Below are 17,863 nucleotides of genomic sequence, written 5' to 3'. Positions count from 1 at the left end.
GTTTTGAACCAGTGACCTCAGCGTTCCAGGTCGATGCTTTTACCCACTGCGCCACCACAGGTCAGGCAGTATCTTTGTTTTTAAAGCCCAATAAGATAAAAGAAATCACTCAAAAAGATTTGACAAGTTATTCTAGTCTGTGAACATATCCTTGAATTGATAATATGTCTAATAAAGTTTAGAAATGTCGATTGGGATTGGAGAGAGGAAAAAACTACAGTTTTACCTAGAAAATTAAATAGTATACCTCATTAAAAAACTAAGTATTTTTAAATACAATTAATAAATGCAACAAAACTAGAATAGCCAAACTTTTTAAAGTTACTTTATACAAAGCATGCAAACTATAGGTCTTTTTTACTAGTTTTTTTTAATGTTAAAAATAAATGAATGAGAATTAATACACAAATATTTGAAATTAAGAATATCTTACTAAATCGGCCCCTGCTTGAAGTAAAACATCTGCAACATCTGTGTGTCCATTTTCACAAGCATAAGTTAAGGCTGTGTCTCCTGTTGCTGTTGTAGCATGAACATTAGCACCTAGCAAATAAAAAAAAAAAACAACCATATATTTACTTTGTAAATTATAAATTGTATTAGATAATTCAACTTTGCAATTTGGAAATTGATAAACTTGAAGTATGAAAATACCAGTATATATTTTAAATAGCCTAATTTTCCTTTAAATATGTTTTGTAAAAATGCTTTTAACTATAAAGGAAGTACAATAAATGATTTTAAACCACATAGAAAGGAAGTACACTAAATGATTTTAAAACATAGTAAAATCTGCCTATACATCCTCAGTAAGATATACCCTAAGAAATAAAAGAATTACAAAAACAAAAAGTATCAGTTTTCAGAAATCATATTGGTGGTAGTTTTGGATTGTATTCTGAGACAGTTATACAGATGTTGTGGTACAAATCAAATGAGTAATTCTTTGGTAAAAAGTAAAATTCTGACATGGTTGAGAGAAAACAGAGATATGAGATTGTTGAGGTTAAGTAAAAAGCCTATGGTTCTGAACTGGAAGTACTGACATGAACTCATAATATATTTTACCTCTAAGAAAAATAAATATTTCTTAATTCTAACTAAAAAAGACCCACAGACAATGACAGACCAAGCAGAAATAGTACATCTAGCTTAGATTGTGGTCTCTAAGTACTATTTCCTACTAAGCGGAATGAGGGCTTCTTTGAAAAATTATTGGTTCCAAGACCAGGGCAGAAACTGTATAAATGAGCATGAAATACCTTGCCATATCATGAAAGCAAAGAAACCTCAAAGACTATAATGAGATCACATCAAAAGGATTGAGAAGATAATTTTATTGACCAAAGAGAGTCATACTGCCCCATCTTCTAAAAATTTTTGCATCCCCCCCCAAAAAAAGAGGACTATGATGAAGTAAAAACCATCATATATGTTTAAATCCAAAAGTTCAAAATAATGTCCATATGAAAAAATAAAAACACTTTATTGGTCACTACTATAAATGCTAAGAGAGCACCTTATTATTTTAGAATTGTAAATAAGGAGTGAAAAAAAATCAAACATTTATATGCTATTCTTATATGATTTATACCTAAAAGTAATCAAATAGTTTGAGAGGACGTTTCTCTTTATCAACATATCCCAACTATGTAATAAACAAGGAAGGAATAATACTAGACTATCATCACCCCTAATGAATTAATTCTAATCAATAATCATCAATGGCTAATAATTTAACAAAAAGAAATACAATCAGATGTGTATTATTTCCTGAAGATAATAAATACTATAAATAACAATTACTACCTATAAAGAAATCTAGTTATATATCACACACACACACACACTACCACCACCTAATTCAGTCAAGTCTCTAGATCCAACTACTACTGAATAGGAAGTCCAAGGGACAGAAAAACAAGTTAAATGAAATCATGGAGATAGTATAGCAAAATCTATACTATAGAAAGCTTAAAATATACACATTCCATTTCTTCAACTAACACTTGCAAGAAATAAGAAAAATAGAAGAAAAGTCTACAGATTAAAAGAGACTTAAGAAACATATTGACTATCAAGAAAATATGAAAACTGCTCAGATATTTAATAACAATCATTATTATTTTAATTATTTAGGTAGGAAATAGTATTGTTACTTTTTGTTTTTAATTTTTAGATTTTTTTTTTTCAGTTTTAGAGAGAGGAGAGAAGAGAAAGAGAGAGAGAGAGAAGGGGGAGGAGCAAAAAGCATCAACTCCCATATGTGCCTTGACCAGGCAAGCCCAGGGTTTCGAAACGGTGACCTCAGCATTCTAGGTCGACTCTATCCACCATACCACCACAGGTCAGACAGTATTGTTACTTTTTAAAGATTACTTTTAGAGAAATATTTATTGATAATTTATACAAATAAATTTATATTTTAAATAATTTATTTTCAATGTTAAACAATCAGAATTTTAATTTAAAAGTTTTTATAAATATGTATGGTAACATATAACTAGACTTACTGCGGTAAGCAATTCACAACATAATTTTATCTCAGTAAAATTTTTTTTTTTTTTTTTTAAATTTCTTCAGCATGCCTAGTTAGATGTTTCTTTCTTTTTTTTTTTTTTTTAAATTTTTATTTATTTATTTTAGAGAGGAGAGGGAGAGACAGATAGAGAGAGAGAGAGAAGGGGGGGAGGAGCTGGAAGCATCAACTCCCATATGTGCCTTGACCAGGCAAGCCCAGGGTTTTGAACCGGCGACCTCAGCATTTCCAGGTCGACGCTTTATCCACTGCGCCACCACAGGTCAGGCTCAGTAAAATTTTTAAATAAAAATAATTGTAGCCTGACCTGGCAGTGGCGCAGTGATAGAGCGTCACACTGGGATGCGGAGGACCCAGGTTCGAGACCCCGAGGTCGACAGCTTGAGCACAGGCTCATCTGGTTTGAGCAAAGCTCACCAGCTTGGACCCAAGGTCGCTGGCTTGAGCAAGGGGTTACTTGCTCGGTCTGCTGTAGCCCCACAGTCAAGGCACATATGAGAAAGCGATCAATGAACAACTAAGGTGTCACAACGAAAAACTAATGATTGATGCTTCTCAGCTCTCTCCATTCCTGTCTGTCTGTCTCTATCTATCCCTCTCTCAGACTCTCTCTCTGTCTCTGTAAAAAATAATAATAATTTTATAAAACAATGGGAGTAAAGGATCTATAGATGAAATGAGATTGGCCGTAAAAGTTAATGCTGGCGATACACTCTTAGGGCTTATAAACTATAGTTTCCACATGTTGGGAAAACTGCCATAACAAGAGGTTTTTCAGTGACCCAGGTTCAAAATCCCGAGGTCGCTGGCTTGAGCGGGGAATCATAGACATGACCCCATGGTCACGGGCTTGAGCCCAAAGGTCACTGGCTTAAAACCCAAGGTCGCAGGCTTGAGCAGAAGGTCAATGGCTTGAGCAAGGGGTCACTCACTCTGCCGTAGCCCTCCATCAAAGGCACATATGAGAAAGCAATCAATGAACAACTAAGGTGCTACAACAAAGAATTGATGCTTCTCATCTCTCTTTCTTCCAGTCTGTCTGTCCCTATCTGTCCCTCTCTGTCTCTGTCACAAAAGAAAAAAAATCGTATAGGCAATGTATTAAAAGATCTATTTGACTTTTCTTTAGTCCTATACTAAAAGAACTTTATGTAAATGAATCACACTCTAATACATTAAAAAAAATGCTTAGGTAGTAACCCTTTGAGTAGTACGAATGTTCATGTACATCCTCGTGCCTCCTGACCATCTAGAGCAGTGGTCCCCAAACTTTTTTGGGCCACGGACCGGTTTAATGTCAGAAAATATTTTCATGGACCGGCCTTTAGGGTGAGACAGATAAATGTATCACATGACCGAGACAAGCATCAAGAGTGAGTCTCAGATGGATGTAACAGATGGAATCTGGTCATTTTTTAAAAATAAAACATAGTTCAGACTTATATATAAATAAAACGGAAATAATATAAGTTATTTATTCTTTCTCTGTGGACCGGTACCAAATGGCCCACGGACTGGTACTGGTCCACGGCCTGGGGGTTGGGGACCACTGATCTAGAGTACGACTGTAACAAAAACTTTTATTTTAAAAATGTGTAAGGCAACATTAAAAAAAGGCATATGTATGTTCTTCTTGTTTCCATATATTGGTTATCCAACAAACATGATTTTTTTTAAAGACTTTATTTATTTATTCATTTTAGAGAGGAGAGAGAGAGAGAGAGAGAGAGAGAGAAAGAGAGAGAGAGAAGGGAGGAGCAGGAAGCATCAACTCCCATATGTGCCTTGACCAGGCAAGCCCAGGGTTTTGAACCAGCGACCTCAGCGTTCCAGGTCAATGCTTTATCCACTGCGCCACCACAGGTCAGGCCCAACAAACATGATTTTAAGTTAATAAAATTATAACTGGAACTAACTTCATTTTTTGAAAAAAACAAAGACCTCACTCCCGGAGGTCAGCAAGCATGAAAAAAACGCACTACTCAAAGGGGTAATCAGCCCTGGCCGGTTGGCTCAGTGGTAGAGCGTCGGCCTGGCGTGCAGAAGTCCGGGTTTGATTCCCGGCCAGGGCACACAGGAGAGGCGCCCATCTGCTTCTCCACCCTTCCCCCTCTCCTTCCTCTCTGTCTCTCTCTTCCCCTCCCACAGTCGAGGCTCCATTGGAGCAAAGATGGCCCGGGCGCTGGGGATGGCTCTGTGGCCTCTGCCTCAGGCGCTAGAGTGGCTCTGGTCGCAACATAGCGACGCCCAGGATGGGCAGAGCATCGCCCCTGGTGGGCAGAGCATCGCCCCTGGTGGGCGTGCCGGGTGGATCCTGGTCAGGCGCATGAGGGAGTCTGTCTGACTGTCTCTCCCGTTTCCAGCTTCAGAAAATTACAAAAAAAAAAGGGGGGGGGGGTAATCATATAAAAAATGATTCTCAAACCACTAAGTTCTGGAAACTACATGCTTCAAATTAGTAAAAGTAGCTCAATATGAGAATCAATGGTGACGAAATAGAATAAACAATGTTAGGAGTTCTAAGTGTGAATATTGGCTCCATCATTATCAGTTTGATTACATTAGAGAAATTCTCTAATGTGATTGTGCATCAGTTTAAACATCTATAATAATGTGTTTAATAATTTACTATAAAGGGACCAGTGGTAATTAATAGAGATAATTAGCAGAATGTCTAGTATTCAATAATTTCTTACCCCTTCTTTTAAAAGCCTCTTATAATAATAGCATGGGCTTACTTGAAAAAGGAGTAAAAAAAAGTATTAGGAATGTAGAAAGACAACCACTGATAGAAAAAGATTCTTTTTTAATTGAGGTATAACTGACATGAGAAAGACTTTCGGCCTGACCAGGCGGTGGTGCAGTGGATAGAGCGTCGGACTGAGATGCGGAGGACCCAGGTTCAAGACCCCGAGGTCGCCAGCTTGAGCACAGGCTCATCTGGTTTGAGCAAAACTCACCAGCTTGGACCCAAGGTCACTGGCTTGAGCAAGGGGTTACTAGGTCTGCTGAAGGCCCACGGCCAAGGCACATATGAGAAAGTAATCAATGAACAACTAAGGTGTCGCAACGAAAAACTAATGATTGATGCTTCTCATCTCTCTCCGTTCCTGTCTGTCTGTCCCTATCTATCCCTCTCTCTGTCTCTGTAAAAAAAAATAAAAAATAACGGAAGACTTTTGAAGGGGACACAGTTACTGACAGTGATAAAGGAATAAGGACTGAATAAGGCATATACTACAGTGATTAATAGCATTTGAGTTAAGGAAGAAGAGGTCAACCTGTATGGCTGGTTTGTGCATTAATTCAAAATCTAAATAACCATCTGAAATATTAATCATCTAATAATTCAAAAGAAAAATTGAAACTGGTCAATATTCAAATTAATGTTAATGGTGAAAGCCCAAAAAACATCAATGAAGTTTTGCTAAACATTGTATTTGCTTTTACAGATTTTTAAACAATATATCAGATATGGATAAAAAGAAAAAAAAATTTTTTTAATCACATTAAAACTCGCTTTTATTCAAAGTTTTGTTTCTTTTTTTTTATTTCTTGTTTTTCCTCTGTGCCTTTAGCAATCTGTGTATTCTTTTTTTCTTAAAGAAAAATTTTATACTATTTCTAAAGGATATATAAAGAATTTTATCTATCTGAGTCAATTTGTTTGGAATATTCTTACTTTGCTCTATTACTGTTGCTTAACAATGTATAAATCACAAATTATTTTAAAAGTACTTTTGGCAAAAAAATAAAACTCCCACATGTTCGTGTGTGTGTGTGTGTGAGAGAGAGAGAGAGAGAGAGAAACAGAGAGAGAAAGAGAGAGAGAGAGAAGACTCAGAAATGTCAAGAAATAAACAGGTTTAGTATAACCAGGTAGTGGTACAGTGAAGAAGAGTGTCGGCCTGGAACTCTAAGAACCCAGGTTCAAAACCCCGAGTTTGCCAGCTTGAGTGCTGGCTCACCAGCTTAAGTGTAGGGTCACTGGCCTAAGCAAGGGGTCAAAGACTCTGCTGGAGCCCACCAGTCAAGGCACATATGAGAAAGAAATCAATGAACAACTAAAGTGCCATAACTATGAGTTGATGCTTCTCAGCTCTCTCCCTTCATGTCTGTCTGTCCCTGTCTGTGCTCACCTCTCTAAAAAAGAAAAAGAAAAAAAAGAGAGAAATGAACAGTTTTAAAGGTATCAAATTATGATCTCTGTAAGTCATCTCCACCTCCTCTTATTAGCAGAGAGACTAGAAGTTAGTGTCTCTCCCCTCCAGAAGCCACAGACCATTCAATGGGGAGAGAAGGTCAATGTGAAGCCTATGGTCACTAAGCAAACATAATAAGAAACTTTTTTTAAAATGACATTTTTGGAGATCTAGGAGTCTGAAGAGCAGTTAAACTGTAGCACAGCTGTCCTTCAACTTCTGCAGAAATAAAAATTCAAGGTTAACTGTTAAAAGTTATGAAAGCAATATAAAAGCCTTTTTCTAACAGGCATTTTAAAAGCCACATACCGGCAGCCAGTAAATATTTAACCAATTCCAGGTGTCCCTCCTGAGAAGCCTCCATCAGAGGTGTGGAGCAGCCAAGTTCTATATCAGCCCCCGCCTTAATCAGGAAGTCTGCAACTTCAGAAAAACCTCCACAGCAAGCCAAGGTCAAAGCAGTTTCTTGGGTTTCTTCTGTCTGGGCATTTATATTTGCTCCTGGAGACAGCATAAAAATAGATAAAACTAATTATAAAAGACGTATGATAAAGATATTAGTTATTCTGAATTCTGATAATCATCTCTATCTTCTCTGCTTCTGGGGTTTCTTCTGGGTGTTGATAATTCACCATTGATGGAAAAAAATTTTTAGTTGTAGTAAACTTCACTGACATCCAAAAGAAATTCATACCTTGTGCTAAAAGTAGTACCACCATCTCCTCATGTCCTTCCCGAGCAGCTTCCATCAAGGGTGTGTAACCTTCATCATTAACTTCTTCAAGATTTGCTCCCCTTTCAATAAGTAGAGCTGCCAATTCAACATGTCCCCCACAGGCAGCTAGTGTTAAGGGAGACTCGAATGAATCTGCAGGCATGTTCACTTGAGCACCACTATCCAAAAGCAAACGGGCTACTTCTACATGTCCATCCTGCAGATTTTCAGAAATAAAACAAGAGGAAAGAAATTTTTTGGAGATTTTTAAAGTGGGAAAAGAGAAGCAAGAGATTGAAGAAATAAAAGATACAGCTTAGATGCATATACATTATCACACCCATCTGAGCAATTTGAGATCTATCTTAACAAAAATGCATTAAATTATTTCTTACTTTTGAGCAAGCCCAAAATTTTCCAAAAGGATCATACTTGTTACATACAGTTAGGATCTATCTTCGAGGTTCAAAATATCTGTTAAATCGGTAGTCGATAGTACCTCAAAATAATGTTTATACTACTGCCAGGTCAAATCTAGCTAAACCCTCAAACTCAGATGTCATGTTTAAGTGTAGAAATTGTGTTAGATCTATTAAGAAAGAAACACTTGGCAAAAAATAACATCAATTCTGTGATTTCATTACCACTTGGGATTTATGCCACCAAGGTAAATCCATACGGACTGATACTACCCTATATTTTTCTTCATCACTAGCTTGTTGCAATGAGGGAAAAATTTTTACAAAGATGTAAAAATAAATATCTTAGTAAGGCAATTAACTATAACGTTCTCCTCGAGGGTATCCATTCTATGCCTTTATCATCATAAATATCCCTTAACAGTTTAAATTTTTTAGTTAAAAATTTTATGTAGGGCTTTTTGTGACATATAAAATCAGATGCTGTGTTGTTCAATATTTTTTAAATGACTAAAATATTGCTAATGAAAAGTTAAGACTGAGCACAAAAATAAAGTTTTATAAGATTGAGCAATACTTTTATTAAAGAACCTGACCAGGCAGTGACGCATTGGACTAAAGATAAAGCATTGGACTAAAATGCAGAGGACCCAGGTTCAAATCCCCAAGGTAGCTCGCTCAAGCGCGGGGGCCATCTGGCTTGAGGGAAGGCTCACCAGCTTGAGTGCAGGGACGCTGGCTTGAGCATGGGATCATAGACATGACCCCATGGTTGCTGGCTTGAGCCCAAAGGTCGCTGGCATAAAGCCCAAGGTTGCTGGCTTGAGCTCAAGGTTGTTGGCTTAAACAAGGCATCACTAGCTCTGCTGTAGCCCCTGAGTCAAGGCACATATGAGAAATCAATCAATGAACAACTAAGGTGCTGCAATAAAGAACTCTCTCCCTTCCTGTCTGTCTGTCCCTAACTGTCCCTCTGTCTCTGTCACCACAAAAAAAAAAATTAAAGAAATCTCAATTAAATGTCAGATTTCAGCATCCATCAAGAGTTTCATTATACTTAACTAAACAACTAGCTTAGCTTTAATCATTGTGGACATTGATGCCAAAGACAAAATTTGAGTTTTACTAATTCTTCAAATATATGTAAAATGAAATATATTTAAACCAAATTACTGTATTGAGTTATTTTGTGTTTGAAATACACTTAAAATTGAAAAGGAAATAAGGATTTTTATAAGTGTTCACAGATCAGGGAACAACTGTTATGCTGAGCTCCTGGAGGCTTTCAAATAAATTATTTTGCTTGAATTTAATTTTTGAAGATTCTTTATGGATTTTACTAATATATCTTGAATACAAACATTAAGAGAAAAACTGTACTAAGTACGTCTTTTTTAAGTGATTGGAGGGGAGGATAGACACAGATTCCTGCATGTACCTGACTGGGACTCACTCGGCAATACCCCTCTGGGGCCGATGCTGGAATCAATAAAGCTATCCTCACTGTCCCGGACTAACACTTGAACCAATCGAGCCACTGGCTACAAGGGAAAGAGGGAGGCAAAGAGAAGCAGATGGTCGCTTCTCATGTGTGCCTTGACCAGGGACCAAACATAGGATGTCTGCATGCTGGGCCAGCACTCTTTGATATTAATGAACAATATTAATTTTGCCAAAAGGAAAAATTTAAATCTACTCTTAAATGTCTAATATTATTGGAATTTTTTAAATTCTAAGATTTTAGTCTTAGCCATAGAATAGTAGGTGATACTGGACTTATTCTTCTATCATAAATAACAATAAAAAATAGAAAAAAGATAAAGCATTGGGAGGCACTGGACAGCAACCAAGCTAGGAGCTAGGGTTATGATCACTGAAAGAAGGGAGCAATGAAGTGAACCCTACATTCACCCAGCTTTATCAGCATCTTTCAAACCATGGCTAAAGGAAAGAGAGCCTAAACAAAGAATGAACATCTCTTTGGGCAAAGGAGATAAAATCAGAACACAGATATCCAAAATATTTAGGACCTGGGGAGTGTGGGCAGCATACCCAAGGAAAATAAAAAGACACAAAGAAGGAGTCCCAAAAATCTATATAAAATCATCCTCATATACTTGGGCAACTCCTGAGTTGAACACATCAAGGATGACAGTCCAGGATAACTAACAGAAAATGGCTCCTGGAAGGTGGGAGATTTTGGGAGTTCAGACTCAGCCACAATGAAAAGACTTTGGTGAATATCCCACACTATCAGGTGAAATGATAGATAGCCATACTGAAGAAGTAGGACATGGAGTTCCATACTCTAGGACCACAGAGTAAGGACTTAGGAGTATGAATAAAACTGGAATTAAGCTTCAATAGGATCAGAGTGATGCATTGGTAATTTAACTGCCTGTTAGAACAAAACAGTCTTAAAAAGAGGACAAGATAATCTAAAGCATCAAAAAGGTATCATCCATATTGAGTAGGACACTTGAATCCAAAATTTTTAAAAATTAATAAAAAAAAATTTTTTAAAGGTATCCACAGCCTGACCAGACAGTGGCACAGTGGATAGAGCGTCGGACTGGGATGCAGAGGATCCAGGTTCGAGACCCTGAGGTCACCAGCTTGAATGCGGGCTCATCTGGCTTGACCAAAAAGCTCACCAGCTCGGACCCAAGGTCGCTGGCTTGAGCAAAGGGTTACTCTCGGTCTGCTGAGGGCCCACTGTCAAGGCATATATGAGAAAACAATCAATGAACAACTAAGGTGTCGCAACGAAAAACTAATGATTGATGCTTCTCATCTCTCTCTCCTGTTCCTGTCTGTCCCTATCTATCCATCTCTCTCTCTCTCTCTCTGTCCCTGTAAAAAAAAAAAAAAAAAGTTTAAAAAAACAAAAAATGAAAAGGTATCCACCGCATGTAGTTTACAATAAAAAAAATTACTAAATATTAAGAGGCAGGAAAAAGTGACTAATCATCAAGATATAAAATAAGCAATAAAAGTAGACCCAGACCGAATCAAGGACAGGAGTTAGCAGAAAAGGACTTTAAAATAACTATTAATGATAAATTAAAGAAAATAAATGAAAATAAAAAGAAAGTAGATAAAAAATAAAATGAAACATAGAACCAGAATATAAAAGCACAATGTCAATATTTATATTTATGAGTTCATGTGAACACAATAAATTAAAAAATAAAATAAAAAATAAAATTTGTATTTAAATAAAAATGGTTTAAATAAACCAACTAGAAACTCACATCAGAGTAATGCTAAAAGCCTATCAAACACATCAACGTTTGAAAAAAATGTGAGGGTAAACATTAAATGAAGGGAAGCAGGGGTAGCTATTAATATCAGATAAAGGAGAACCTCAGAACAAAGAAAATTACCAGAGATAGAGACAAACTTTATAAAATAATAAAAGGGTCAAAGAACAATTCTTAAAATGTGTATACACCAAACAACAAAGTTCCAAAATGTAAAAAAAGCTTTTTTAAAAAGGTGAAGCATCTGACCAGGCGGTGGCGCAGTGGATAGAGCGTCATACTGGGATGCGGAGGACCCAGGTTCAGGACCCCGAGGTTGCCAGCTTGAGCGCAGGCTCATCTGGTTTGAGCAAAGCTCACCAGCTTGGATTCAAGGTCGCTGGCTTGAGCAAGGGGTTACTCAGTCTGCTGAAGGTCCATGGTTAAGACAGATATGAGAAAACAATAAATGAACAACTAAGGCTTTTAGCAACAAAAAACTAATGATTGATGCTTCTCATCTCTCTCCATTCCTGTCTGTCTCTATCTATCCCTCTCTCTGACTCTCTTTGTCTCTGTAAAAAAAATTAAATAAATAAAAAGTGAAGCAACTAGGCCCTGGCCAGTTAGCTCAGTGGGCGAGAGTCAGCCCGACATGTGGATGTGCCGGGTTTGATTTCTGGCCAGGGCACACAGGAGAAGTCCCATCTGTTTCTCTACCCTTCCCCTTCTCCTTCCTCTCTTTCTCTTCCCCTCCCACAGCCAAGGCTCCATTGGAGCAAAGTTAGCCTGTGCGCTCAGATGGCTCCATGGCCTCTGCCTCGGGCGCTAGAATGGCTCTGGTTGCAACAGAGCAAGGCCCCAGATGGGCAGAGCATCGCCCCCTGGTGCGCATGCTGATGGATCCTGGTCGGGCACATGTGGGAGTCTGTCTCTCTGCCTCCCTGCTTCGCACTTCCAGAAAAATACAAAAAAAAAAAAAAAAAAAAAAAAAAAAAAGGTGAAGCAATAAAAGAATATACAAAAACACAAGTACAGTTGGAGCTTTTAACACTCCTCTCTCAACAACTGTTAGACCTAAGCAGAAAATCAGAAAGGATATAGAAGAACTCTACCATCGATTAACAGAATATAAATGACATTTAAAGAAGACTCCACTCACCAACAGAATATACATTCTTTTCAAATGTTCATGGAATACATGTCCATATTTTGACTAAAAATTAAACCTCAAACATTTTTAAGAAGTGAAATCATATAGATTGATTACAATGGAATCAAACTAGAAATCATTAACATAAAAGATAAAAGGAAAATCTTCAAACATTTGAATATTTGGAAACTAAAAAAATGTACATCAAAACAATCCAGTCGGCCTAGCGTGCGGAGGAACCGGGTTCGATTCCTGGCCAGGGCACACAGGAGAAGCGCCCATTTGCTTCTCCACCCCTCCGCCGCACCTTCCTCTCTGTCTCTCTCTTCCCCTCCCACAGCCAAGGCTCCATTGGAGCAAAGATGGCCCGGGCGCTGGGGATGGCTCTGTGGCCTCTGCCTCAGGCGCTAGAGTGGCTCTGGTCGCAACATGGCGACGCCCAGGATGGGCAGAGCATCGCCCCCTGGTGGGCAGAGCGTCGCCCCATGGTGGGCGTGCCGGGTGGATCCCGGTCGGGCGCATGCAGGAGTCTGTCTGACTGTTTCTCCCTGTTTCCAGCTTCAGAAAAAAACAAAAAACAATCCACAATCCATAGGTCAACGAGGAAGTTTCAAGTGAAATTTAAAAAATACTTTGAGCTAGCCTGACCAGGTGCTAGTGCAGTGAATAGAGCATTGGTTTGGAACGCTGAGGACCCAGGTTTGAAACTCCAAGGTCACCAGCTTGAGCACGGGGGTGCTGGCTTGACCATGGAATCATAGACATGACCCCATGGTCACTGGTTTGAGCCCAAAGGTCTCTGGCTTGAACCCAAGGTCTCTGGCTTAAACAAGGGGTCACTGGCTCAGCTAGAGTCCTCCAGTCAAGGCACATATATGAAAGCAATCAATGAACTAAGGTGCCACAACTATGACTGCTTCTCATCTCTCTCCCTTCCTATCTGTTTGTCTCTCACTCACTTAAAAAAAAACAACTTTGAGCTGCTCTGTGGAGTAGCCACTTTGTCTCACTGCTTCATTAATAAACTATTTCACTTTAACTTCTAAAAAGTAAGGTACACCGAGCCCTGGCAGGTTGGCTCAGTGGTAGAGTGTCAGCCTGGTGTGTGGAAGTCCCAGGTTTGATTCCTGGTCAGGGCACACAGGAGAAGCAACCATCTGCTTCTCCACCCCTCCTCCCCCACCTCTCTCTCTCTCTCTTCCCCTCCCACAGCCATTACTCGAATGGTTCCAGCAAAGCTGGCCCTGGTCTTGGGTCAGCTGCTAAAATAATAGCTCAGTTGCCGAGCAACACAGAAGCAGTCCAGATGTGCAGAACATCGCCTGGTAGGGGGCTTGCCGGGTGGATCCCAGTAGGGGCACACCCAGGAATCTGTCTCTGCCTCCCTTCCTCTCACTGATAAAAAAAAAAATTGTCACAGGAATATAAAGCAGTGGTCCCCAACCCACGGTCCGCAGAGAAAGAATAAATAACTTATATTATTTCCGTTTTATTTATATTTAAGTCTGAACGATGTTTTATTTTTTTAAAATGACCAGATTCCCTCTGTTACATCCGTCTAAGACTCACTCTTGACGCTTGTCTTGGTCACGTGATACATTTATCCGTCCCACCCTAAAGCCCTGTCCGTGAAAATATTTTCTGACATTATACCGGTCCGTGGCCCAAAAAAGGTTGGGAACCACTGATATAAAGGACAGCATAGGGAATATAGTCAATACTGTAATAACTATGTCTGGTGTCGGATGGGTACTACATTTGTTAGGGTGATAACTTAGTAAGCTATGTAATGTCTAATCACTGCATTGTACACCTAAAACGAATATAATACTGTGTACCAGCTGTAATTGAAAAATTAAAAATTTAAAGTAAAAAAAAAATTAAAAACTTTGGTATGTGCATGAAAGTACCCTCACAGAGTAAAGGCAACCAACACAACAGGAGAAAATAGTTGCACATTATATATCTGATAAGGGATTAGTATGTAAAATACAGATTCTTAAAACTCAACAATAAAAAAAGTGATTCAAAGGCCCTGGCCGGTTGGCTCAGTGGTAGAGCATCGGCCTGGCGTGCAGAAGTCCCGGGTTCGATTCCCGGCCAGGGCACACAGGAGAAGCGCCCATCTGCTTCTCCACCCCTCCCCCTCTCCTTCCTCTCTGTCTCTCTCTTCCCCTCCCACAGCGAGGCTCCATTGGAGCAAAGATGGCCCGGGGGCTGGGGATGGCTCCTTGGCCTCTGCCCCAGGCTTTAGAGTGGCTCTGGTCGCAACAGAGCGACGCCCCCGGAGGGGCAGAGCATCGCCCCCTGGTGGGCAGAGCATCGCCCCCTGGTGGACGTGCCGGGTGGATCCCAGTCGGGCGCATGCGGGAGTCTGTCTGACTGTCTCTCCCCATTTCCAGCTTCAGAAAAATACCAAAAAAAAAAAAAAAAGTGATTCAAGAATGGGCAAATGATTTGAACAGACATCTCTCCAAAGATATACAAATGACCAATAAGCACAGGAAAAGATATTCAATTTCACTAATCATTAGGGAAATGCAAATCAAAACTATGAGATACCATATTACAATCATTAGCATGGCTACTTTTAAAAAATCAAAAACAAAAACAGAAAATAGAAAGTGCTACTGAGAATGTGGAGAAACTGGAACCCTTGTGCAGTGGTGGTGGGAAAGTAAATTGGTACAACTACTGTGGAAAACAGTATGGTGTTGATGTCTCAAAAATTAAAAATAAAATTCGTTTTCCCCATGTATAAGATACACCTTAATTTTGTGGTCCAAATTTTGAAGAAAAAAAAAAATTACATAAGGTTATTGAACTCGTTTTATTCATCATAAAATTCATACAACTCCTCATTACTGTCAAAACTCCCATCCATTAACTTGTCCTCATCTGTGTCTGATGATGAATCAATCACTATCTTCATATATTGCCTCATCCTCAGTTCATTCCATCTATTGCATTTGAAATGCCACAACCACTGTATAAGACGCACCCAGTTTTTACACCCCAAATTTTTCAGAAAGGAATACATCTTATACGTGGGGAAATATGATCCGTATGATCTAGTAATCCTGCTCCTAGGTATACCCAAAAGAACCAAAAACAGAAACTTGGACAGATATTTGTACATCTATATTCATAGCAGCATTATTCAGAACACCTAAAGTGTAGAAGTAACACAAGCATCATCAATAAATGAATGTATAAGCAAAATGTGGTGCATATATATATTCAATGAAATATTATGCAGCCTTAAAAAGGGAAAGAAATTCTGGCACATGCTTCAGCATGGGTGAACTATGAGGACATTATGCTGAGTGAAATAAATTTGTCACAAAATGACAAATAATGTATGATTCCACTTACATGAGGTACTTAGAGGAGTCAAAATCACAGACAAAAAGTAAAATGGTGATTGCTAAGGGCTGGGGGTAGCAGGGAATGAAAAATTGTTATTCAATAAGTATAGAGTTTGTTTTACAAAATGAAAATAGTTTATGGAGATGGATGGTAGTGATGGTTGCAAACATTATGAATGTATTTGATACCACTAAACTATACACTTAAAAATAGTTAAAATGGTAAATTTTATATCTATTTTACCAAATTTTTAAAAATTCGGAAAACAATATGCCTGACCAGGTGGTGGTGCAGTGGATAGAGCATCGGACTGGGATGCGGAGAACCCAGGTTCGAGACCCTGAGGTTGCCGGCTTGAGCGCGGGCTCATCTGGTTTGAGCAAAGTTCACCAGCTTGGACCCAAGGTTGCTGGCTCAAGCAAGGGGTTATTCGGTCTGCTGAAGGCCCCCGGTCAAGGCACATATGAGAAAGCAATCAATGAACAACTAAGGTGTCGCAATGCGCAACGAAAAACTAATGATTGGCCCTGGCCGGTTGGCTCAGTGGTAGAGCGTCGGCCTGGCGTGCGGAAGTCCTGGGTTCGATTCCCGGCCAGGGCACACAGGAGAAGCGCCCATCTGCTTCTACATCCCTCCCCCTCTCCTTCCTCTCTCTCTCTTCCTCTCCCGCAGCCAAGGCTCCATTGGAGCAAAAGATGGCCCGGGCGCTGGGGATGGCTCCTTGGCCTCTGCCCCAGGCGCTAGAGTGGCTCTCGTCTGGACACAGCGACGCCCCGGATGGGCAGAGCATCCCCCCCTGGTGGGTGTGCCGGGTGGATCCCGGTCGGGTGCATGCGGGAGTCTGACTGCCTCCCCGTTTCCAGCTTCAGAAAAATACAAAAAAAAAAAAAACCAAAAAAAGAAAAACTAATGATTAATGCTTCTCATCTTTTTGTTCCTGTCTGTCTGTCCCTGTCTATCCCTCTCTCTGACTCTCTGTCTCTGTAAAAAAACAAAACTGAAAAAATAAGTGTATAAGTGAGTTAAAAATGATTGTATCCAATTCTACCTTTTTTACTGTTTCCTATATTGACAGATTTACTCTCAAAAGTTAAAAAAAAATGTTATATACTTCCCCATCCCTCTCCAGTAGTGTGTAGAATTTTCAAATCTACTGATGACATAATTATTTTTCCAAAAAAATAATATTAATCCTTATAGACTTACAGATTCTCAAAAAAATCTCAAGTGCAATTTAAAATTACCATGCAAGCCTCCATTAAGGCAGTGTGCATCTCATCTGTTTTGTGCTCTTGATCTGCTCCAGCGTCAAGTAGAAAGCGAACCATATCCAAATGGCCTTCAAAAAAAGAACACAAATTTTAAAACTATATTTCTAAATAATAGAGTATCAATTTAATACAAAGTATTAAAATAGGGAATCTTTTTCTTTAAGATGTCTATACAAAAATTTTAAGAATTTATTTTGCATTCAATAAATAAATTAATGACAGCTTTACAAAGCCAATCCAAAATAATAAACAGGCTCAGCAAGGTATCTAGGTTGTAAAGATTAAATTACTCCAAAGCACATAATTCAAGTTAAGTAAAGTGATAATACTCATTCTTTATTTAATCTATATAAACTATCAAATCAAAATACTGAAATCAAATAGAATGCCAGGTAAAGTATGTTTGGATCATTTTTCAGAAAAACATCTTTAAAATAATAACCATAAACTCACTGTGGCAATAAACAGGCACAGAAAACTCCACCAAAACAATTTCAACCCTCTTGATACATTTAATACATAAAAAGCCTTAATAGTCAATAAGAAAAAGACAAACATTCCAGTAGAAAAATGGATGAAAGACATAAAATGATAATTTAAAAAAGAAATGCAAGTGAATATTAATGAAAAAATATTAAACCTTCCTATTAAACAAATGCAAAGTAAAATGACACACCATTTTTTACTATCAAAATGGCAAATATTAAAAAGAATAATACCCAGTGTTGGTGAGGGTGTAAGGTGGGGTAAAGGGCACTCTCAAACACTGCTGGTGGGAGTGTAAATTGGTTCAACCTTTCTAGAAGGCAATTTGGCAATATGTATCAAAAGCCTTAAAAATGTCCATACTCTTTGACCCAGCAATTCCACTTCCAGGAATTTATCCTAAGGAAATAATCAGAGATTAGGCAAAGATGTCTGCACAAGGATGTTATCACAGTGTTTTTAAAAAT

General features: G+C 38.7%; 1 protein-coding gene across 3 annotated transcripts in view; it reads right to left on the bottom strand.

Annotated features, from left to right (window-relative positions):
• The window catches only part of ANKHD1 (ankyrin repeat and KH domain containing 1), a 140,019-nt gene that overhangs the window by 79,906 nt on the left and 42,250 nt on the right, over positions 1-17,863 (bottom strand). For 2 of the 3 annotated variants that reach the window (XM_066388027.1, XM_066388026.1), the window contains exons 7-10: positions 16,884-16,978; positions 7,436-7,673; positions 7,051-7,242; positions 434-543 (exon numbers count right to left, since the gene is read on the bottom strand). In XM_066388027.1, coding sequence (XP_066244124.1) covers positions 434-543; positions 7,051-7,242; positions 7,436-7,673; positions 16,884-16,978 — 635 coding nt within the window. The remainder of the gene's footprint in view (positions 1-433; positions 544-7,050; positions 7,243-7,435; positions 7,674-16,883; positions 16,979-17,863) is intronic. The other variant, XM_066388028.1, reaches the window with a different exon arrangement.

Source organism: Saccopteryx leptura, chromosome 6, assembly GCF_036850995.1.
Source record: "Saccopteryx leptura isolate mSacLep1 chromosome 6, mSacLep1_pri_phased_curated, whole genome shotgun sequence".
Taxonomy (NCBI): domain Eukaryota; kingdom Metazoa; phylum Chordata; class Mammalia; order Chiroptera; family Emballonuridae; genus Saccopteryx; species Saccopteryx leptura.
This window is presented reverse-complemented; position numbering and strand designations above follow the sequence as displayed.